The sequence below is a fragment of the Tamandua tetradactyla genome, chromosome 11 (genome assembly GCF_023851605.1).
Source record: "Tamandua tetradactyla isolate mTamTet1 chromosome 11, mTamTet1.pri, whole genome shotgun sequence".
NCBI lineage: Eukaryota > Metazoa > Chordata > Mammalia > Pilosa > Myrmecophagidae > Tamandua > Tamandua tetradactyla.
Genome location: NC_135337.1, coordinates 38,387,675 through 38,411,466, shown reverse-complemented (window position 1 = coordinate 38,411,466; position 23,792 = coordinate 38,387,675). Strand labels below are relative to the sequence as shown.

The 23,792-nt window shown below is 37.5% G+C and overlaps 2 protein-coding genes and 1 long non-coding RNA gene across 4 annotated transcripts in view; 1 reads left to right on the top strand and 2 right to left on the bottom strand.

Moving 5' to 3' along the window:
• LOC143650077 (uncharacterized) overlaps window positions 1–23,792 on the bottom strand; it is a 132,515-nt gene that overhangs the window by 44,755 nt on the left and 63,968 nt on the right. The gene's annotated exons all lie outside the window — the stretch shown is intronic.
• LOC143650076 (etoposide-induced protein 2.4 homolog) lies at window positions 3,300–4,548 on the bottom strand. 2 transcript variants are annotated; one of them, XM_077120395.1, is made up of 2 exons: window positions 3,744–4,548; window positions 3,411–3,649 (listed from the first exon to the last, which is right to left on the bottom strand). In XM_077120395.1, the coding sequence occupies exons 1-2, from the start codon at window positions 4,429–4,431 to the stop codon at window positions 3,534–3,536; spliced, it is 804 nt and encodes a 267-aa protein (XP_076976510.1). In that variant the 5' UTR covers window positions 4,432–4,548; the 3' UTR covers window positions 3,411–3,533. The 2 variants fall into 2 exon arrangements, with proteins under 2 accessions (XP_076976509.1, XP_076976510.1); XM_077120394.1 differs by having other exon boundaries at window positions 3,300–4,541.
• Window positions 20,935–23,792, top strand: part of CLCA4 (chloride channel accessory 4) — a 36,831-nt gene continuing 33,973 nt past the window's right edge. Inside the window, exon 1 of the mRNA XM_077120380.1 lies at window positions 20,935–21,375. Coding sequence (XP_076976495.1) covers window positions 21,217–21,375 — 159 coding nt within the window. The 5' untranslated portion in view covers window positions 20,935–21,216. The remainder of the gene's footprint in view (window positions 21,376–23,792) is intronic.

The window sequence follows — 23,792 nt, the reverse complement described above, 5'->3', positions numbered from 1 at the left end:
ATCTAAACATTATGTCTAAGACCATAAACAGATAGAGGAAAATGTTGGGAGATATCTTATGGATCTTACAACTGGAGGCGGTTTTATGGACCTTAAACCTAAAGCAAGAGCACTGAAGAAGGAAATAAATAAATGGGAACTCCTCAAAATTAAACACTTTTGTGCATCAAAGAACTTCATCAAGAAAGTAGAAAGACAGCCTTCACAATGGGAGACAATATTTGGAAATGATATATCAGATAAAGGTCTAGTATCCAGAATTTATAAAGAGATTGTTCAACTCAACAACAAAAAGACAGCCAACCCAATTACAAAATGGGAAAAAGACTTGAACAGACACCTATCAGAAGAGGAAATACAAATGGCCAAAAGGCACATGAAGAGATGCTCAATGTCCCTGGCCATTAGAGAAATGCAAATCAAAACCACAATGAGATATCATCTCACACCCACCAGAATGGCCATTATCAACAAAACAGAAAATGACAAGTGCTGGAGAGGATGCAGAGAAAGAGGCACACTTATCCACTGTTGGTGGGAATGTCAAAGGGTGCAACCACTGTGGAAGGCAGTTTGGCGGTTCCTCAAAAAGCTGAATATAGAATTGCCACACGACCCAGCAATACCATTGCTAGGTATCTACTCAGAGGACTTAAGGGCAAAGACACAAACGGACATTTGCACACCAATGTTTATAGCAGCGTTATTTACAATTGCAAAGAGATGGAAACAGCCGAAATCTCCATCAACAGAAGAGTGGCTAAACAAACTGTGGTATATACATACGATGGAATACTATGCAGCTTTAAGACAGGATAAACTTATGAAGCATGTAATAACATGGATGGACCTAGAGAACATTATGCTGAGTGAGTCTAGCCAAAAACTAAAGGACAAATACTGTATGGTCCCACTGATGTGAACAGACATTCAAGAATAAATTTGGAATATGTCCTTGATAACAGAGTCCAGCAGGAGGTAGAAACAGGGTAAGATAATGGCCAATTGGAGTTGAAGGGATACAGACGGTGTAACAGGACTAGATACAAAAACTCAAAAATGGACAGCACAATAATACCTAATCGTAAAGTAATCATGTTAAAACATTGAATGAAGCTGCATCTGAGCTATAGGTTTTTGTTTTGTTTTGTTTTGATTTTACTATTATTACTTTTATTTTTTTCTCTATATTTAAACATTCTATATCTTTTTCGGTTATGTTGCTAGTTCTTCTAAACCAATGCATATGTACCAAGAAATGATGATCATGCATCTATGTGATGATGTTAAGAATTAATGATTGCATATGTAGAATGGTATGATCTCTAAATGTTGGGTTAATTTCTTTTTTTCCGTTAATTAAAAAAAAAAAAAAAGAGAAGGGATAATTGGAGCTGAAGGGATACAGACTGTACAACGGGACTGGATATAAAAACTCAGAAATGGACAGCACAATACTACCCAATTGTAATGCAATTATGTTAAAACACTGAATGAAGCTGCATGTGAGGTATAGGTTTTTTTTTTTTTCTTTCTATTATTGTTTTAATTCTTATTCTGTTGTCTTTTTATTTCTTTTTCTAAATCGATGCAAATGTACTAAGAAATGATGAATATGCAACTATGTGATGTTATTAAGAATTACTGATTGTACATGTAGATTGGAATGATTTCTAATTGTTTTGTTAATTCTTTTTTTAATTAATAAAAAAAATGTAAAAAAAATGTGTCTCTAAGGACAGCATTATTGCTTCTTTTTAAAAATCTCAGCTAGAGTCACTGTTTTATGAAGAGTTTTAAAAATTCACAGATTTAATTATTTATTAGAAGTTATTTCTGACATTTCTGCCATCATCTTTAACATTTTCTATTTAAAATATTTCCTTTGTTTGTTTCTTCTGTTACCTTCCTTTCCTAACTTCCATTTAATAGAATGAATTTTATACTGCTGGTTCGGGAAATTACACGTTATATTTTTAGACTTCTGGTGACTGTCATCTCAACTTACTAAGGCCCATTCATACATTCACTATTCATTTATTTATTTCCTATAGAAATAGAATTCCTAAGCTTATGAATACCTTTATCTCCCTGTGACGGTTAATTTCAGGTTACAGTGTCCAGTTGTTTGGTCATGCAAGCACTAGTCTGTTGTTATTGAGAAAGTATTTCACAGATCAGCATCTATAGTCAGTTGGTTACAGTTACAATCAACAACGGAAAGCTGACCTCAGCAATGAAGGGAGTCTCATTATCCAATCAGATAGAAGTCTCAAGGCCAGAACTGGGGGTTTCGGTCAGAAATAAGGACTCCTGCCTCTACTTCAACCAGCCAGCTTCTTCTAGGCAATTCAGCCTCACTTTCATTGGTGGTTCCAACTTGCAGCCTTCCTGTGGAATTTGGAGCTCACCAACCTGCATGGCTGCATGAGTCAAATTCCTACATTAAATCTGTTCTGTTTCTCTAGGGGCCCCTAACACACTCCCTTATCCCCTTCATTTCCAACAGAAGTGCCTTCGCAGGTTCTTGTCTACCTCTGGACTCCAGCACCAACCTTCCTCGTGTCCTTATTTTCTAAAGTTTCAGTTATGCATTATGGATGATTTTGTTGTTGCTGTTCATTGCTTTTTAGATAACTGATTCTATTAACAGTTTTTTCCCCCCATTTCTTATAGATTCTTTTTGTATTCATTTACTTTTTGTAGGAATGTTTCCTCCAAGTGTTTTTTTTTTTTTATGGGAAACCAGCTCATGTTTAATTGTGATATTTTAAAATTGTACAGTTCTTTTGATACCCTGCCCACCCCATCCCCTACATTTAGTCTCTTAAAATGACAGAAAAAAGCTAAATAATCACAGGTATAATGTGTTTTACCCCGTCAGTTCCTATTCGCAGCACCCAATAACCTGAGTTACAAGAAACAAGACAGTGATGGCTATAAAGGGAGTGATGGGGAACAATTCTTTTACCCCCACATCTGATGTATGTGCTTCACAGAAAAAAACAAAAATAACAAATTCACAAATTACAACAGCTAAATTTACAAATCCATTCATCCGAGGGTGGTGGAAGGTAGGAAGAGGAGGTAGGAGGGTAAATGGCACAGGAAGAAAAACAAAGTATTCAAATCAATCCAGACACAGGGGCTGGCAAATGCTAGAAAATAGCTGCAGAAAAACCTGTGGTCCTTTCAGACTCACGGTGGTTTTAAAAATCCACATACTGGTGTCAGGAGAGTCTGGCTTACATGCACCAGAGACCAAAATTCCAATTCCTCAGAGAGAAGAGGATATGCAGAAGGCCCCTGGCAGAGCGGGTCCCACCCTCCCTCATTAGGGGAAGTGAACAGGAAAAAGATCTGCCACAGCCTCCTCCTAATCCCACCCACCCCCTTTGGATGGCAAGAGATTCAGTGGCCTGAGGCAGCCTTCAATTTGGCAGGCGATGGATGTGGTGAAGAGACCTTCTCTGCAGAGGTTGAGCCACTCAGGGCAGACTGCAGATAGACCGTCTTGTGGAAGAGTCTGTTGCTTAAGAAGACCACCAAGGAGAAGAGGCGCAACTGGAAAAGGTATGCTTTGCCAGGGGTCTTTGCTTCATTGGCGCTGATAATGAATAAAGGAAAGAAGATAGAGAAGAGACAGCCACTGATAATGTATGAGGACTGCATTGCTGTGAGAAAGGCCAGGGGCAAACCAAATCCAAAGTAGTAAGGCCAGTTCCTTTCTATATTTGACAAACGCTGGTGCATTTCCATTCCTTTATTGAACCAGCGATATTCGAAGCAGTAAAGAGAGTAGAGAAGGGACATATGCAAGAGACTAACCAGCTGGCCAATGAGATGGATGGGAAAGAGACTCACAAACATCCCCTGGATGAGGAAAAGAGCTTGCAGCAAAAGGTTGAAGAGCATGTCAGCAATTATTTTGCTGACACTAGGGAATGGATGAGGCTTCCTCCCTGATACTTCAAATGCCAGATCAGCTATATCCTGAAACCAAATGGCATTGACAACTTTGCTAAGCACAAACAGGGGGAGCACCCAAAGAGCACTGAAAATTGATGTAAGAAAGAATTCCAGCCACAACCAAACATCTCCATGTAATGATGGATCACCAATAATTTGTGCTGTTACTGACTGAAGCACAGGAATAAACACTCGATAAAACAAGAAGAGACTGAACCAGAATACTCCTCCATTCCAAGCACAGCATTGGAAAATTCTAACAATACGTGGTTCACTCTCCTCCTTCCGCTCTGTGCTCTGGGCTCTTCGCTGGGCCAAGACACTACTTGCTCTTTGCCGCCGCTGCTCCTCTCTCTTTTGCTGGATTCGAGCATCTAGCTTTGAGATGGTACAAATGCCCCAGATAGAGTCTTTGATTCCCCTGCCAAGGTCCCACAGAAAGGTTTTGACACTGTCAGCCATCTCTTCACCATCCAAATTACCAACAACACAGAGGGAGAAGAACCCCAAAATCTCTCATCATGAAGGACCCGGCAGCTCCACCGCCCCGGACTCCGGCCCCGGCCTGGCCCCTCGCCCGTCGCGGGCTCGCTCGGCTTCGCAGCGACCGGCCGCCCGCTCCCGCGGGGCTGTTCCTCCAAGAGTGTTTTTAACATGTGTATTAAGTGGTCAGAGGCCTTGTAGTTCTGACATTATTTTTACTTCATTCTAATGTGTAAATGATTATTTAAAATAATAGGTTTTTCTTTTCTTTCAACACACTGCAGGTATTATTCCATTGCTTGTTTGTTCTAGTTTGCTAGCTTCCAGAATGCAATAGAAATGGAATGACTTTTAAAAAGGGGGATTTAATAAATTGCTAGTTTACAGTTCTAAGGCCGAGAAAATGTCTCAATTAAAACAAGTTTATAGAAAAGTCCTGTCAAAGGCATCCAGGGAAAGATACCTTGGTTCAAGAAGCCTGATGAAGTTCAGGGTTTCTCTCTCAAGTGAGAAGGCACATGGTGAACACTGTCAGTTTCTCTCTCAGCTGGAAGGGCATGTGGTGAACACAGCGTCATCTGCTGGCTTTCTCTCCTGGCTTCTTGTTTCATGAAGCTCCCCGGGAGGCGTTTTCCTTCTTCATTTCCAAGGGTCACTGGCTGATGGACTCTCTGCTTCATGGTGCTGCACCATTCTCTGCTTTCTCCAAATCTCCTTCATTCTCCAAAATGTTTCTTCTTTTATAGGACTCCAATAAACCAATCAAGACCCACCAAAATGGGTGGAGACATGTCATCACCTAATCCAGTTTAACAACCACTCTTGATTAAATCACATCTCCAGGGAGATGATCTAATTACAGTTTCAAACATACAATGCTGAATAGGGATTAGAAGAAATGGCTGCCTTTACAAAACGGGATTAGGAGTAAAACATGGCTTTTCTAGGGCACATACATCCTTTCAAATCAGCACATTGTTGCACCAAGGGTTGTTTTGAGAAGTCTGGGCTAGATGTGTAGCTGACTGTCAACAGTACACTGGTGATAAGTGAAGCCATGTGTGGGAGTGAGAACACCAACTGGAGTATAGAAAGGGAGAGGAGAAAGGAGTCAAGAATAAACTGGAGAAAAAAAACAATATTTAAGAGAGTTAGAAAAAGAGGGATTGTGACCAAGTCTAAGAAGCAGCCAGAGCGTTAGAAACACAATAAGGAGTGTGTCATGAAAGCCAAGAAGAAGAGGCAGTTTCAAATAAGAGGGAATTAACAATATTGAGTATTACAGAGAGGTTAAGTGATAAGGACTTCAAATTATTCATTAAACAATATACGGAGTTTTCTTTTTTTATATGAAAAAAGTTTTATCGTTTTTAGATGCTATTGAAAGGGTAGAGACAAGCAGGAAGACAGTAGAGAGGGAGATACAGAAAAGAGGGGACAAATGTTGCATCCTTATGGTACTGGAGGGAATAAAGAGCACAAGTGCAGGAGAATTAAAAAGACAAATGATTGATTTCTTCTGAGGGAGGCTTGAGAAGAGGGATAAAGGTATGTTTGAAGTGGGAGGGGAAGCATTTGAAGGCATTCCTGTCCAGAAGTTATTATTTTCCCTGAGAACTACGAATCAAGGACCTTTGTTACTAAAGAAAGAGTGACATGAGTTAAAAGGACCAGTAGCATTGGGTTACCCTCTTCTCTTTCTAGATTAGATTTTAAGAAGTAAAAACAACTGCCTAGAACAAACAATTGGATTCCCTGCCCCCATAGATTTCCCAGAACCACAAGCAGAGCTGAGTTAAAAGAGAAAATATTTCTTGTTTCCCTTCAAAAAAAAGAAATAAAATCGTCAACTTCTTGTTTAAGAACCTACTACATTTTCTTTTAATGTCGTGAGAAGGAGGTTGTTAGATGAGGTACTGGTTTTTTAAGGGAAAATTCCAGTCTAAACTCAGTTCTTATAACTCTAAGCTTTATAATGAAGGCAAAGACCCAGTTAAGATTAAAAGTAAAGAATAATCAGGGAACAAAACTTTGGTCCCTTTCCAAATTTTAGATAGTAGAAAGTGATCTGTGAGATTTCAATGATGCTCACCCATGATTACCTTTATTTTTTTCCTCTTGATTCTGCTGTTTATGGGAAAAGAAGCAAAAATGAAATGACCAGCGTATATGGACGACTTGAAAGAGGGAAGCTGGCAGCTGAAAAGAAACACATGTGAATAGATTCTGGGTCTATATCAGAAAGAGTCTGACTACAATTTAAGAATTCAGCATTGAAAAATAATAATTTTTAACTTGGGATCAAAATTATAGTTAATTGCATGGGCCACGGTGGTTCAGCAGTCAAGAATGCTTGCCTGCCATGCCAGAGGACCCAGGTTCGATTTCCGGTGCCTACCCATGTAAAAAAGAAAAAAAATTATAGTTAATTGGTAATTGATGATATAAGAATTGAATGTGATCTTGATGAAATTAGTAAAGTTTTAGAGCTTAATAAGATCTTAGAAATCTTCTACTCTAATAGTCTCATTTGATAGCTCTTAAAACAGAAACTTAGAGGGTAGCTACATAGAACCAGAGCCTGTTCCTATATTTCTAACCTAGCAGATTCTCCTCTGTCTTAATGGGCATCCAGTGTATTTTACAACCATCAATCAAACAAGGGATCAACCAATCAATGTTTTACACAGCCATCAATCAATGAGTAGTCAAGCAACCTTTAAATACTTTTTTAAATCCTTAATTATAAGAGAGGGGGAAAGTATAAGGCATGATCGATGCTTCAAATCAACTTAATATTTTGTTAGGGAGATAAGACATGTATAAAGATGATAACAGGTAATTTTAGTCAATTGTCTTTCTGCAAGGATGGGTATTGCCTCCTTCAACCAGATCTCTACTACCTTGGAAGCTATATTTTTCTTACATGTTCCTCCACATTCTGGCCACACTTGATTGGTTCAGGGATTGGCATCTGACCAAAGATGAGTTCATCATAGTATCTCATCCCCCTAACATCCGATTGATTTTTCCAAGGATGTGTGCATAATTCAAGCCCAGGCCAATCAAAGCATTTTCCAAAGAAACTGAGAGCCAATTCCTCTCTAGTGGAAGAAGCTTTAAAATATAAAATTCAGTTCCTGTCCTTGGCTCTGTTTTTGTCATAAGAGAGAATGAAAATGATTCTGAGGAAAGTATAAACAAAGGAAAGAGAGAGAATGTTTAAGTCTCTGGTTGCGGCTACATCCTGACCTTCCCACACTTTCTTTTTTCAGTCCTTTCTTGGCTTCCCTGAGTCAATAACTTCCACTTACTTCCTTGAGCCAATTTAAAATGTTTCGATTTGTTGGAACCAAGTGGACTAAATAATTCACTAGTGTTATGATTCATGCAAAAGATCAGAAGCATTCTGGTAATTCAGAGGAGAAAGATTTCTGCGGAGTTGGAGGTCAAAGGAAGATTTCTTTGGGTGTGACATATATCAGATTACAGCTTGGAGAGCCAAGTAAGTAATTTTCATGACAAACTGGAGAGGAATGCAAATGCTGACGTTGAATAACATCAAAATTAATTTGAACTGTACAAATAAAAGTTGGTGTGGCAGGCAAAACAATGTCGTGCCCCCACCCCACTCTCACCCCTGCCAAAGATGCCCAAGTCCTAGTCCTCAGAACCTGCAAATATGTTATTTTACATGGCAGAAGGGACTTTGCAGACGTGAGTAAATGAAGGATCTTGAGTTGGGGAGATTATCCTGGATTATCCACGTGGGCCTAATGCAAGCACATGAGTCCTCACAAGGGAAAGAGGCAGGAGAATCAGTCAGTCAGAGCAGAGAAGTAGACACATTGACAGGAGCATAGGTGAGAGGGAGACAGAGAGGAATTTGAAGATGGAAGAAAAGGCCATGAGCCAAGAAATGCAGGCACCTTCCAAAATCTACATAAATTAAGGGAACGTATGCTCCCCTAAGGCCTCCAGAAGGAACATAGCTCTACTGATATCTTGATTTTAGCCCAATGTGACTCATTTAGGGCTTTTGACCTCCAAAACTGCAAGATAATAAATGTTATCTTTTCAAACAACTAAATATAAGTTTATGGTAATATGTTACAGAGATACATTAATACAGTGGGACTGGAGTTATTTTATTTTAAAAGACAAGCCTCTTTCCGTATCATATTTAATCCTGATTTACAGATGTTTAGACTTGGAAACCAGAGCCAAGACACCACACATATCCACTGGCAAGGACTTCACCTATCCAGCATGAACACAGAGCCTGCTTTATCAAAGGAGCCGAATGAACATTTGCTGTATAAATGAATGTTATATTCTAGTATGATTGCTGTCACATCTCTGTTTATAAGAATTTCACTCAAGTACTAAAGTGTACTTGTGTATGTGTATAGTCCTTTACAGGCCTTTTCTACCTAGATGTCCCTTTGATGTCTCAAACTCAGCATGTCCAAAATTGGATTTGTTTCTGCCTCCCATTCCCTAACCTCCTCTTATTCTAATTTCCTTCCTTGAGCGATGGGGGCAAAAAGGAGACCCAACTCTCCATCCAGCTAGTCAAGCCAGAAAGCTGAGAGTTACCTTTGAGTTTTTTTCCTACTCTTCTTTACCATCAGTCGCCAAGTCCCAGAAAACGTATCTGTAATTACCTTTCAAATTTATATTCTTCCTCTCCATTCCCACCAACACCACCTTAATTTAGGACATATTCTCTTTTGTCTATATTAAAGTGAAACCTCTTCTTTAAGTGCCCTCTTAAGCAGCACCAACAGCAAGAAACCCGAGCCCCTGCCCTGTCCATCCTCTGTCTGCTACCAGAGTTCTGTTCATCAATACAATCCAAGCAGGTGACAGCTTTTCTTAAACATTTTCAAGGTCCTTTATCAGCTCTACAGTTGATGTCATAAAGTCTAATTTTAGTGCATGGTGTTTCAGGTCTTCCACGTAAGCTTCTTGAACACTAGAACTGTGTCATGGTCACTATTATACTTTTCACATGTAGCACAGTGTCAGGCATATAATGATTATTAAATCAATCCTTGTTGAATAAACTTCACTATTTCTTCAGCTTCATAACAGGCCATTCTCACCTCATCCTTTATAGTCCAACAATACCAAATTAATGATTGTTCCCCATACAGTTGATACTATTTCACCTTCATGGCTACAATACTGTCCCCTCTGTCAGGAAGGCTTGTCCTCCATTAGTGTATGGAAAACATAGTCATCTTTCAAAACCCTGTTTGGTAGAGATTTCTCAAACCTCCTACTTTATTGACCCTAAACTCTCATCTCTGTACTAGTTCTGAGCCCCAGTCTCCTATCTTTCAAATAAAACATGTATTAAGCACTTACTTAATTAATCAGGTAGTTTCCTAAGCACTTGGGAATTTAAGAAATGGATAAAAAGACAAAATCCCTGCCTCATATTCAATTTCTACTACTGCCTTATGAACAATGCCAATGACAATGTTCACTAGATTTAACAAGTAGTTACCATGTGCCAAGCACCATTCAAAACATTTTATTAAATTAACTCAATTAATCTTCACAACAACGTTATGACATAGGGGCCATTTATGCCCCACCCCACTCTACTCCCTTTACAGATGAGGGAACTGCAGCATAAATAAATTGAGCAGCTTGCTTAAGATCACACAGTTGATGAAAGTGATAAAGCCAGGATTCAAATTCAGGCAGTCTGGTTTTAGAATACATTCTCAACCCAGTCATGTTTCTAGTATATATAGCATTCCACTAAATTGCAATCATTTACTTCCATGCTAATCTGTGACTTCACTAAACTCAAGGATTATGTTTTACTGATTTTTGTATCACTAGGATCTACCACGGTTTCTGGTTTATAGGCAGTAGGGGCTCAACAAGCATTTGCTGAACTATCTGCAGTCCCAGTTTCAGACAAGAAAATTAACAAAGAAAAGAATCCTGTGGTAAGTGCTCAATTTATCAACTTAAACATGTGAGATCTTTTTTGTTTTGTTTTGTTAAACTTTCATCCTCTTAAGTTCCTATTTTTTTGGCCCAGTTCTTATCTTTCTGGCTACTCTAAATCTTCTCTGAATCTTGTACTGCTCATGAATCTGAAGCTGAAGGAAAACTTTGAAGTCATATGAGTTAGGAATATTTCCCACAAGACAATACTCTTTTTGTCTATTCATACTAATATGGAAGTGCTAAAATACTTGACTTTTTGTGTTTAATATATAAAATTCACTTTTTTTCTTATTGTATTAACACTTAAAATAGTCTTTGTCCCCCTGTTAATTGTGTAGTTAATTTGATCCTATTACCTCTCTATTTATATTAACTTTCTAACATTTTAGTTATTCGAAAGTTTTATACAGGTCTCCAGGCAACTCCATGCAAGAATTGACAACATTTTACCCACCAGAATGGCCATTATCAACAAAACAGAAAATGACAAATGCTGGAGAGGATGCGGTGAAAGAGGTACACTTATCCACTGTTGGTGGGAATGTCAAAGGGTGCAACCACTGTGGAAGGCAGTTTGGCGGTTCCTCAAAAAGCTGAATATAGAATTGCCATACGACCCAGCAATACCATTGCTGGGAATGTACTCAAAGGAATTAAGGGCAAAAACTCAAATGGACATTTGCACACCAATGTTTATAGCAGCGTTATTTACAATTGCAAAGAGATGGAAACAGCCAAAATGTCCATCAACAGACGAGTGGCTAAACAAACTGTGGTATATACATACGATGGAATATTATGCAGCTTTAAGACAGGATAAACTTATGAAGCATGTAATAACATGGATGGACCTAGAGAACATTATGCTGAGTGAGTCTAGCCAAAAACTAAAAGACAAATACTGTATGGTCCCACTGATGTGAACGGACATTGGAGAATAAACTTGGAATATGTCATTGGTAACAGAGTCCAGTAGGAGTTAGAAACAGGGTAAGATAATGGGTAATTGGAGCTGAAGGGATACAGACTGTACAACAGGACTAGATACAAAAACTCAAAAATGGACAGCACAATAATACCTAATTGTAAAGTAATCATGTTAAAACACTGAATGAAGCTGCATCCGAGCTATAGGTTTTTGTTTTGTTTTGTTTTGTTTTGTTTTTACTATTATTACTTTTATTTTTTTCTCTATATTAACATTCTATATCTTTTTCGGTTGTGTTGCTAGTTCTTCTAAACCGATGCAAATGTACTAAGAAACGATGATCATGCATCTATGTGATGATGTTAAGAATTACTGATTGCATATGTAGAATGGTATGATTTCTAAATGTTGGGTTAATTTCTTTTTTTCTGTTAATTAATAAAAAAAAAAAAAGCTAACCAGAAAAAAGAAAAAAAAAAGAATTGACAACATTTTAATGAAGAAACATATTAGTTCTCAATTACATTTTTTTTAGACTCTAGGGGTAAATATATAAACATTTTGTATTATGCTATTGTCATTATTACTTTATGATGTTTTTTTCTATAGAGGTATAGGCTATTCAATCACTATCCTAAGAAAACAAACTTTTAAAAATAAAAGAGCAAGTATTTGATTGACCAGTATTTTGTGAAAAGCATGTTGCCTAAAAGAAAGTTAAAATTGATTTGAACTTTGACAGACTTCCAAATAAAATATCTGAAAGTCACAGTAACAGATGCTAAACTTTTGCATTCTATCGAGAGGGAAAACCCAATGTAAAAAGCAATATATTTCATAAGAAGCCCAATAATACCTTTGAATTTTATTACTTTGATGTACATATAGGTAGAATGAAAGTAGAATCAAGAAAAACAGGCCAATCAGTAATTCTTTGAATAAATAGTTCACTGAAGGAACTCCTTTTCCCCAACCCATATCTTAGGTGGCAAAAGTCAGCCAGGAACAAGAAAAAGGGAAAGCATCTGAGAGGTTTAATAGGAATAATTGGAAAGCCATATTAAGACATGAATACCAGGAACAAAGTCATGCCTATGAAAGAAACACAAAAATGTGAATACCTAGCAAAGAATTTAGATCAAGCATGAAAGAGTATGTGCATGCCAGGGCTGCCACCATAAGCCTAGTTTATCTTGCTAAAAAGGTGATTTTTAAGAACACATTTGCATTTAATTCAAACTCTACGATGACTAACTATGGTCAATACAGCGCACACCAGAACTTCTCAAAATTTAATGAGCATGTGCCTCATCTGTGAATCTTGTTAAAATGCAAATACTGACTCAGCAGGTCTGGAGTGGAGCCTGAGATTCTGCATTTCTAACACGTATCCAACTGATAACAACACATCTGGTCCATGGACTACCCTTTGAATAGCAGGATGTACACAATCAGAACATCTGGCCAATTAGATGGAAATAGAAATCTTCCAGGGCTTTTGGTGAGATCTTCTGAGGCTTTTTTTTTTGCTTTTCTGATAAAAGGACAGACATTGTTAGAGCTATCACATCCCTCTTTCTCCTGAATAGAGCATAGACATGCTGCCTATAGTTCAAGCAGCTGTCTTGTGATCATGAATCAAAAGCCAGCAGTTCAAGGTTGATGGAGAAAAAAGATAGAAAAGGCCTGTATCCTTGATGCCATCATTAAGGCACTGTACCAGCGCTAGACTGCTTTGTAAGGCAAATACACCACATTTATTTAAGCCACAACAAATTAGGTTTTATAACTGAAAACACTCCTAATGAATACACATAGGCTAGAGGGACTAATGTGTGAAGTAAGCGCAAAAAAACTAAGAGAAAATGGAGTAGGAGGGGCAAAGGACCAGAATAATCCAAACTGATATAAACTTCTTTGAATAAGCAAAGATCTACAATAGATTAAGTAATTCCCAACTTTTTCAAGTAAAAATTTTTTTGTATCAAATGAATGCCAGGGATCCATTTCCCAAACCCACATACGTAATAATAACTGTGTTATTTTACACATGGCTATTAGCCTAATAATAACAGTTATCTCTACTGGAGAAAATGGAAGCTGATTAGCTTAATCAAGTTCACCCAGTTACTAAATGGTGAAGCTGGAGCTTGAACTCAGGCAACACATCTCTAAACCCTTATATTCAGCACCACTCTTTTATTGCTGTTCCACAAGACAAGAGTTCTAGGATCTGTAGCTTGGAAAAGGGATGCTCATATACAGATGTGTTTGAATACTCATCTCAATAAATTCAAGTCCCCCTGAGGGTCTCAATCCATAGGTTGGAAATCACTTCCCTTTACCAGTGCTTCCATGAACATCTCCATGTTCTCATCTTGGTATTGTTAACATTTGAAAACTTTAAACTTCAGTTTAGAGTCACACATTTAATATCAGTATGAATATAAACAATTACCACTTGGGAGTAAACACCCTAATTGTAAAATAATTTAGGTTATTATAAAGAGAATAGTGAATTCGGCCCACTGCGGTAACCCATCAGAAAAAGAAGCACTGCTATTCTGTACTCTAGAGCAAGTACATTCTGATCTAGGTTTTATGTTGGAATTTTCATTAGGAAAGATAGAGAGGCTGTTTTCTACTTCTGTGGTTTTAGCCTTTATAGAGCACAACTCTGGAATGTATTCTTTCTTCAGAATAAAATATAAAATAAAGTAAAACAAAATAAAATAAAAATTTTAAATCTTACTCATTCTTTAAGACCCCACTTAAATGACATCATTCCCTAACTCTATCACTACCTCTGACTCAAAATTCCTTGCTCCTTTCTGCTTGCTATTATAAACTTTTATTATGGTATTTATCACACTACCTTATAGGCCTTCATGTGTCAGCCTCCTTCACTAAATTGTGGATTCCTTAAGGGCAAGCAGTTTTATCCTCCGATCTTATCATAAAGTAAATATTCCATAAATACTTAAGGTAATAATCTGAAGACTATGTCCTGTTACATAATATGTTCTGCCCAGGAGAGGTTTTTGTTTTCAATTACAAAAATCTAGATCTTCTGGGTTAGGAAAAGAAAATTGTAAAATATGTGAGAATTTCATTTTAAGTGGAATTATAATATTTGTTTTTATTATTATTTCTCAGATAGATACTTGGCCTACCATGAATCGGCCTCCTTAGCAGGGGAAATGATGTATGCCTAGTGAAGATATATGACTATGGCTTGTAATAAGACCAAGATTTAGCCTGGCTGTTACATCTACTCGCTGGGTGACCTTGCACAAGTTATTAAGGTTCAGTTTTCTCATTTGTAAAATAAGAAATGGTGCTACTCATGGGGTTGTTGAGATGATTGAATGAATTAAAACACGTAAAGTGTTTAGCATATAGTGACTGCTTAATAAATATTATTTTAGAGGTTGAGACATGACTCCTATCTTACTTTTGAGTTCCTTAGAAGCAGGCCCTGAAACAAAGATTTGTGTACAAGTGATTTACTAAGGAAATGCTCCAAGAAAAGAGATGGTAAGGAAACAGGGTAAGCAGGACAGGGAAAGGGAAGAAGCCAAACTGGAAGTTGATTACAGGCAAAGGCCCTTAGAAATGGAGTCAACCAGATTACACAGAGGATCTCCAGTGTATTATACCTCAAAACTTGTTCCTACTTGAGACAAAGCAACTGCACCTGTTGGTTATTGGCTTCTGGCTCTCTGCAAAAATGGGCAAAGAAGTTAGAATCACCCTCCAAGGAAGAATTACAAGTATAGGTCAGTGGAAGCAAAAGTACAGTAAACAGGAGGGAGAGACAAAGAGGAACAGTAAAAGGGATCTGAAGATATATGGGCACTGTACCAAGAATGTCCACTACCATATCCCAAAGTCACCAATAGGCAATTACCCATAGCACGGCATAGACACATCATAGGTTCACATCCCATCTCCTCCTCTTTCCTGACTGTGTGAACTTGAACTATTTACTTAACATGTTGGAGTTTCAGATTCACCATCTGTAAGAAAGGGCTAAGAATACCTACTTCAAAGAGTGATTGTGAAACTTAACTTAGGTAATGTAAAGTACCTATCATAATGTCTGGCATAGAATAGGTGCTCAATAAATATCAGTTCTAATACTTAAAGAATTCTCTATTTTTAAAGAATGGATTCTAAAGATCACTGTGAAAAGGTGAACCTGTAAGTACTTGCTCCTGAAATAAATTCTTTTTTTTTTTTTTGCATGGGCAGGACCGGTAATCAAACCCAGGTCTCCAGCACAGCAGGTGAGAATTCTACCTGCTGAGCCACTGTGGCCCACCCTGAAATAAATTTTTTGACAAAATTTCCATTCAGAGCAATTTTATTCAAAGGATTTTCTCCTTGTAGTTCTTTCAATTCTTCTGATTGCATGAAGAGAAGTTTTTTAATTTTAGGAGTCATGTTACAATATTATTGTAGCATCTGCTACCCTTAAAACTTCTAAAAAAAAAAAAAAACTGAGTGCCTTGGGAACAGGGCGCTCATAAATAGAAACAGTAGAAGCAACAGCCAGGAAAAGGAAGAGCTGGTGCAGCACTGGCCAAGGAGGAAATAATGAAAGAAGTCACACAGAAAAAGCACCGGGCTAAAAGTCAGGAGTTTCCAGTTGAATTTTTGCCATGAGGTCACTTATATTCCTGGAACATCAGTGTTCCCATCTATAAAATCAATGTTTCAATTTTATGATCTCTAAGGCAACCTTTGGCACTGATGTTCTATTATGTGAATATTCAAATTTTCAACTCCTAAATCCTGAAATCGGGAAAATTTCCTGTATAGAAAATCTTGTATGGTTCAAAAGGTAGAGAAGCTCAGAGAAGGGAAATAACAGGCTGGATTGGTCAGGGAAAGCTTCATAAGGAAGTAGAATGTAAGCTGGATATTGAAGAATAAGATGGAATTGAAAAAATGGCTGTGACTAAGGGCATAATAGTGGAAAGTAAAAATAATTTTTTGCAAAATTTGGGAAGATCATTTTGATTAGAAGGGAAGAGCTATTATAGGTAGTGTTGGTACATAACACTGGAAATAATCATTTGGAGTCAGACAATGATGAATTCTGAATAGCAAGTAAAGGATTGTGCCAAGGTAATGATAAACCCTTGATGAATTTGAGAAATTGAAAGTGACATTTTATATAAGATTATTTGGTGGTATGCACTATAAACTAGAGTTGGGAGACACTATTGACTAAGTAAGTAATTTGTCAAAAAGCTGCCAAATTGCCCAGGTATGATAGGGAAAATTCTTGAAAGTCAAGATTTTTATATTCTAGCTAACATTAGAATTGTTGTAAAGAGATCAACAGATACAGTTCCTTTAACAGAGAGAAAGAAATGAATCATCTCAGGTTGCACGGGTGGTTCAGTGGTAGGATGCTTGCCTTCCATGCCGGAGATCCAGGTTTGATGCCTGAACTATGTACCCGAAAAAAAAAAAAAAAAAAGGAAAAAAATGAATCCTCTCCAACAGTCCAACCCTCTATTGAGAGCCTAGAGGAAGGTGTACTTTCTTTTATTTATGCAAAACTATGTGGCTCTTTATAACCATAAGCACCATGGGCTCCATGGTAGGTTTGAATATGTAAATTTGGGAATAGTAATAGGAGAGAACTGAAAACTACTTTATAGAATAGAAGAAAAAGTATTTGGATTTCCAGAGACTTAATCCCAGAAAGGAGGGATCAGAAACACAAAATGAGAAGAGGAAAGGGGAAAAACTGAGTGCAAAGTAGGAAAAGGGGCCACTGAGAAACCCTTAATGGTGGAATGTCTTAAGAATGTAAAAGATTGTAGAATATGTGATTTCAAATTGTTCTCTCTTTAGTGGATTGGGACTTTGAAAATGGAAAAAAAAAATCCCAACTATTTCCCTTTTAGAATTTGAAATTGAATTGGAATAAAGTGTCAGCAGATGATCAAGGGTAAAATAAAACTAGCATACATGGTTTGACCTGAAGTCACAATTGGGACTTTTAACACTCCCCACCATGCCACTCCCAAGTTTACACCTAGTGGCCAAAAAACAGGCACTCATTCAAATATGTGCTTATTGTAGCCAATTAAATAAAATGATTATTTGAGGAAAGAGGAGAGTACGATAGGGAATTATTTATGCAGTAAAGATAAATTGCCCTAAAATCCTAAACGTTCACCCCAACTGTCCAAACCAAATGATAGAAAACTCGATCAACTTTGCCCTTTTTTAAATTATGGTTTGATGGGCAGGCCACGGTAGCTCAGCAGGCAAGAATGCTTGCCTGCCATGCCAGAGGACCCAGGTTTGATTTCTGGTGCCTGCTCATGTTAAAAAAAAAAAAAAATTATGGTTTGATAACTAGATCTAACTAAAATTGTAGTTTGGAAAGTTGAATAAAGGATAAAGACAATGCATAGTAATTACATTTGCAAAAAATAAAATAACTAGCAATTTTTAGTGTTGTACATATAAACCTAGAGATTTTATATTCAGAGAAATAAAAATTAATACAGGGAGGGCCACAGTGGCTCAGCAGGCAGAGTTCTCGCCTGCCATGCTGGAGACCTGGGTTCGATTCCTGGTGCCTGCCCATGCCAAAAAAAAAACAAAAAAAATTAATACAACCATATCTGAAATTTAGTCTATGATATTCAAGGACACCGTGAGACATGGCCAAAATAGTATTCAGTGTATGTGTTTCAGTATGTATTATTAAACAACATTAAAATACATAAAATCAATTAGCTAACCAATCAACTTGAGAAACTAGAAAGAGTACATTATAAACCTAAAATGAGTAAAATCAAAGACTAACTGTAAGAGAAGAAATTAATGAAGTAATATGCAAACCATCAATAATAACCAAAAAGCAGTGGGTTAGTTATTAAACTAATCCTAATAGATTATATTTCATTAAGATAGCTAAAAATGCCTATCAGTTTGGTCCTTACCACATTTTCCTGTAGGTACTGACTGGTCCCAGCATTAGCAATTTTGACCTGCCTAAAATATCAGATGTTGAAGGGAAGACTTTCAGGTGATCAGAAAATTTCCTACTCTGCACTCACGAACTTCATGACTGTTGTCATGTCTGTGTACACCCGTTCTATTATTTTATTATACTTTAAGTAAACTCACTAAAAAAAAACTTAGATTATTTTAACAATAATATATGTGAAATCACAGGTTTTCTGTGTTGGATATAGTGTTTCTTTATACACTAAAATGAATACATAAAAACTGAAATTTTTTTCAAAGCTCTTCCTTATCCCAGAAATAGAAATAGAAACCCAACCCTTCAAAGTGGCAGCAGTGAGCCTATTTGCCTGACTTCCAGTCAGTCTGGACCTACTTGCTCTGCCCAGAATATCTACCTGAGGTTGGGTTGATGGAGACAGTGGCCAATGTATCCTGGCCAGCAGATACGAACTCAGTAAGAGGCAAACTAGTTATGTGTGGGGATTGCTCTGAGGGTATGAAAACAGCTCCCCATTTCCCTCTATAAAGAGTGTTGGAAAGTCAGCAAGAGAGATAAATGGCAAATAAATCAAGGTAATATTTTTCTCAAATTCCAAGGGAGATCCTATCTCAGGTTCCATGAGGCATCACGTTTTTATGTATCCACAGGAACAAGGACAAGAGGAGAGTTATAAATACTTGTTTGTTTTCACTTTATTCCAAGTGCCCACTACCTGAAGAGGAAGCTTTTCCTAATTCCTCTGCTGGGAGTTTCTTGAAAATAACCTAGATACTTCCCCAAAGTCTGTAGGAGAATCAGTCCCCCAGGTTTCTCAGGCATTCCAAAGGCCTTGGGCAAACTTCTGTTTAGCATGATATTAGGTTAATGTTTTTGTTAAAAATGATAATCATTCATTAATTCACACAGTCTAAGAAGCAAAAGAATTTCCTGAGCACATATTTCATGAACTTGGAATGTACTTGGTTGGCCTGAAGCCACAAAGCTGAAATTCAAGAAGGGGTAGGAAGCAACAGAAAAGGACAGCATCCAAGAGAAAGGGCAGACTGCATGGTTGGCATTTGTTAACAGCCAGCCCCCCTACGTGCTCTAGGTAATCATGGCCTCCCTGGAGTTGCCAGTGTTAATAGCTCCATCCTATTATCTTGCACAATTTATTAATTCTATGGATGCACAATTACTGCATAATATTTCTGAGGAAATGGAAGGAAGGTGTGGGATGCTACACCTGGAGGCTTCAGTCCGGGCATGAGTGATGAAGCCTCCATCTTGATGATCTTACTTGTTCAGAATCGAATCTCTATTCTCCTGGCTGCGCTCTTCATTTAAGGATATTTTTCTGTTATTAAATTTTCGGTTCTCTTTTGGGCTCCTGATGAGTCCTGGTCCTTTTGCTTTAGAACTAAACGTTTTGGATTTACCATCTCAATTCCTAACCCAGCCTGGTAGTACCCCCCACCCTCATTCCTCTAACCCCACTTTTTAACTTTTTATGTTTTTTTTCTTTATAAAACAACTTTGCCTAAATGTGGAGTGATTAAGTACCTTAGCTCTGGAGTTAGAATGCTGTCATTTCCTCTGACATTTACTAACTGTGTGATCTTGTCGAGTTATTTCACCTTTGAGTGCTTCAGTTTCCCCATACACAATATGATGAGAGTTGTAATGAGGATTAAACAAGGAAATACATGCTCTGGTAAGCACTCAAGGGATATAATCTATTAATATCATTCATTCTTTGCCTGAGTAGTAACCAGTAAATGATCAGATTTTTTAATTTTATTTTTATATAAACACAAATTCTGTTTCTTCATTACTGGGCAGGATTTTTTTTTTTTAATTTAAACTCTAATAAGCTGACTCTATCAATGCTTCCTGAATTTACTGAAGCCCTTAAAATTCTTTAATTTAGGCCTCTGAACCAGCTTCCACAATTTGGTGTTATTTTTTTTTTTAATTTGGTATTACTTATGTTTAATAATCTTACATTATTTTCCATGATTTATACTCTTGGTAAATACCTTAACTACTAATTCGATTGCTTTGTAACACTGATGAACAGTACTAGCATTACAGTTTCTATAAATTTTATTATGAGTTTTTATTAATTTTCATATTCCCATCGATAGGAAATATTAAGGATACGTCTTTAAGTAGGGAATTCACCAGAATTAGCAAGTATATAAGAAGTTTCCCAAGTGAAGTGGAAAATGTACAATGTATTTTATAAAAAGATCCGATTTCTACTGTGCTTCTTTATCACTTTTGCAATAATATACAATAAAATGACTGTACACTGAAATTCCACAATACATAACATTGACCTTTATGAAGGTTACTCAAGGCCATCTCGCGCACACGCAAAGACCTCATTTGGCCTTGGCCTTGAGGAGGTCTACTGCAAACAGTGAGCTCCTGGCCATGAGCCTTATCTGGGGGTGAGCGGAAGAACATGTTCTGCAAACAGACTTGCTTTGTTCCTACTTTCACGCACAAAATATGGAATGATCCCTTTTTGCTACCCAGATATCCTGGAGGCTAGATTGAAAGTAACAAGAGAACAAGGAAGTAATATACTGGGAAACAGGTTTGGTCAGCAAAAGAGCTATAAGAAATGATATAAAATAAAGCAGCTGGAGCTCTTTGGGGCTGCAGTCATCTTGTCTGTCTCATACGTCTTGTGTGTCTGTGTGTTTCATTTCACAGGGTTGCTGAAAGATTGCAACACTTTATACATCCTGTTATCAGCCAGTGCTATAACGTATAGGAGCATACATATATATGCACGCACGCAGAAAGAGAAGATTCAGGACAGGCTCTTGAACATACCAACGTTTGGATCAAGAACAACTAAAGAGTGACAATGCAGTTTTTCAAAAATGTTGTTTTCCTCTTAGTTCTATACCTGCTGCAGGGGGTGAGTACTTCCCTTGTTCGACTGAACAACAATGGCTATGAAGACATTATCATTGCTATTGACCCTGGTTTGCCAGAAGATGAGGAACTAATTGAGCAAATAAAGGTAAGGGAGAAAGGGGATTATAACACTGCTTCGTTCGATTCTGGAGAAGAAAACGTGAATGGTTAATAATTATTATTGAAACTTGTGAATGCTCCAGAAAGTTTAAAAGCAGCAGGGTGCTGTACAGGCAGTACTGGAATGGGCACTGGAGACAGAGGCTCTAGACAGTGGTCTACCTGTCTCACCACCATACCGAAGACAAGGCACATGGCTGATCCAGTTCTCAGTTTCTTCATCTGCAAATGAGAACCTGGATTATTCATTCCTTAAAAACTATTTATTGAATGCTTACTACATGCCAGGGGGAACAGTAGTGAATTAAACAGTTCCTGATCTCATGGAATATATATTTTTCAGAGGATATAGGTAATTAAAGTGTAAACGTAGGGATTAAGGGAATTAGGAATTAGTTTGGGACACTTTGAATTTGAGATGCTTATTTGATATCCAAATAGGTAGAGATATGAACCTGAATTCAGAGGTAGATCTGGGTGGAGATAAAAATTAGGGAGTCATCAGAGTGTAGAGGATATTTAAAGCCAGGAGAATAAATTAGTTCACTAGGTAAGTGCAGATGTAGAAAAGAAATGTTCTAGGACTGAGCAGAGGACTCTGAGGTTCTTCCAAATGTAACATTCCATGTTGGGACTAAGATTTGATGATTACAGTCACAGGAGTTATTTCCCTTGACCCTGACATCAGTGTCTATTAGCTTCCTTTTATTCAAGTCCTCCACTATTGTGTCCTTATACTTACTTTTGCACCCTCCTGCATGGCTTTTGTTTAATATCAGAAACTGATGGACATGGCCTGAATTGTGAATAGGTGATTCTGTGGCCATAATTTTTCACTCATCTTATATAAACTCTATTGCAGCACAGAGTTTTTACTGGGGTTCCCCAGAGAAACAGAGCCAACAGTATATTGATAGAGAGATAGAGATGAGGATTATAAAGAATTGGTTCACATGACTGTGGGGCTGGCAAAGCCAAACTCTGTAGGACAGGTAGATTTTCACAGGGCAGAAAATTCCTCTAAGAGTGATGTTGAAGTCATGAGCTAAATTTCGTAGCAGAAGCCAGCAAACAAGAAATTCTGATAAGAATGATGTTTGAGTCTGGGTCTGAAATCTGCAGGGGAGGCCAGGGGAGTGGAAATTCAGAGAAAAGTAGAGGATTTAGTCTTGATGCAGAATTTCTTCTTTCTGGATCTCTCAGTTTTTTGCTTTTAAGGCTTCCAACTGATTGGATGAGAATCATTCACATTATGGGGGGTAAACTCCTTTACTTAGAGTCAATTGACTGCTTATGCTAATCCCATCTAAAAAAGTACCTCCACAGCAATATCTAGGTTAGTGCTTGACCAAAACAGCTGAACAGCATAATTAGCTACATTGACACATAAAATTAACCTTCAAAAAGTTATTCACTTATTGACACCATTTAAATTCCAAGTGAAGATTAAGATTCCTTTTACTGAAGAACACATACTTGAAGAGCAGTTACTATGGCTGATTCTGAATGGTGGCATCTTAGTGTCTAAGGACAGCAAATTCTGTTTCAAACTTTTCTGAACCTCAAAAATCAGTATTTGGGAAAATTATTTGTAGCAGCAACAAATTTGTTAAAATAGCCCTCTTTTGCACACAGTTGGTAGAAACTCAACTCTAAATGGCTAAGCCTTAATTATACAGTGATTCCTAACATTCTCCTAGCATTCTACAAAACCCTTATGTTTATATCTCCTTATCAAACCGTCATAGCAACCTTGTGAAATATTGTCAGACTTGTTTTACAGAAAAGAGGCTGAATGGTTTATCCAAAGTCACAAGAACTGTCACAGGCAGAGTTAAAATCCAGGGATTGTATAATAATTAAGCACATTGACTTTGAAACACAACAGACCAGGATTTGAATCCTGGCTCTGATAAGTGGGCAAAAATCCCACTTTTGTGTGAAAGTGGTGAACCAGTTTGTGGTCTTGACCCCATTCCTGGAAACCATGTGACCAGCATAAGATTTATGCTGAATTAGTTTATAATCCAGTACATAAGATTCTTCAATTTCTCTTTTCTTCATGTTTATGTTTCTTCTTGGTTCAAAAGTACTTACTTTTTAAAATAATATCTTATACTCCTCTGATCCAACTGGGATATAGGATTTCTGAGAAGAAATTTAAAAGGAATAGCATAGGAATTCTGCTTGGAGATCCTGTGGGAACCATTATAAGCCACCCACAGGATACCCCAGGGATCATAGTCCTTTGATGGGGATGTTTGAAATCGCTCCATCACCTGAGAATCTATTATTATCCAAGACAGTCACATAAGGTCATGGGGACTAAGAATAAGTAACATCCTTTGGAAGTATACAGTATACAACACACACAAACATATGTCATGGCCCTACTTTTGTAAT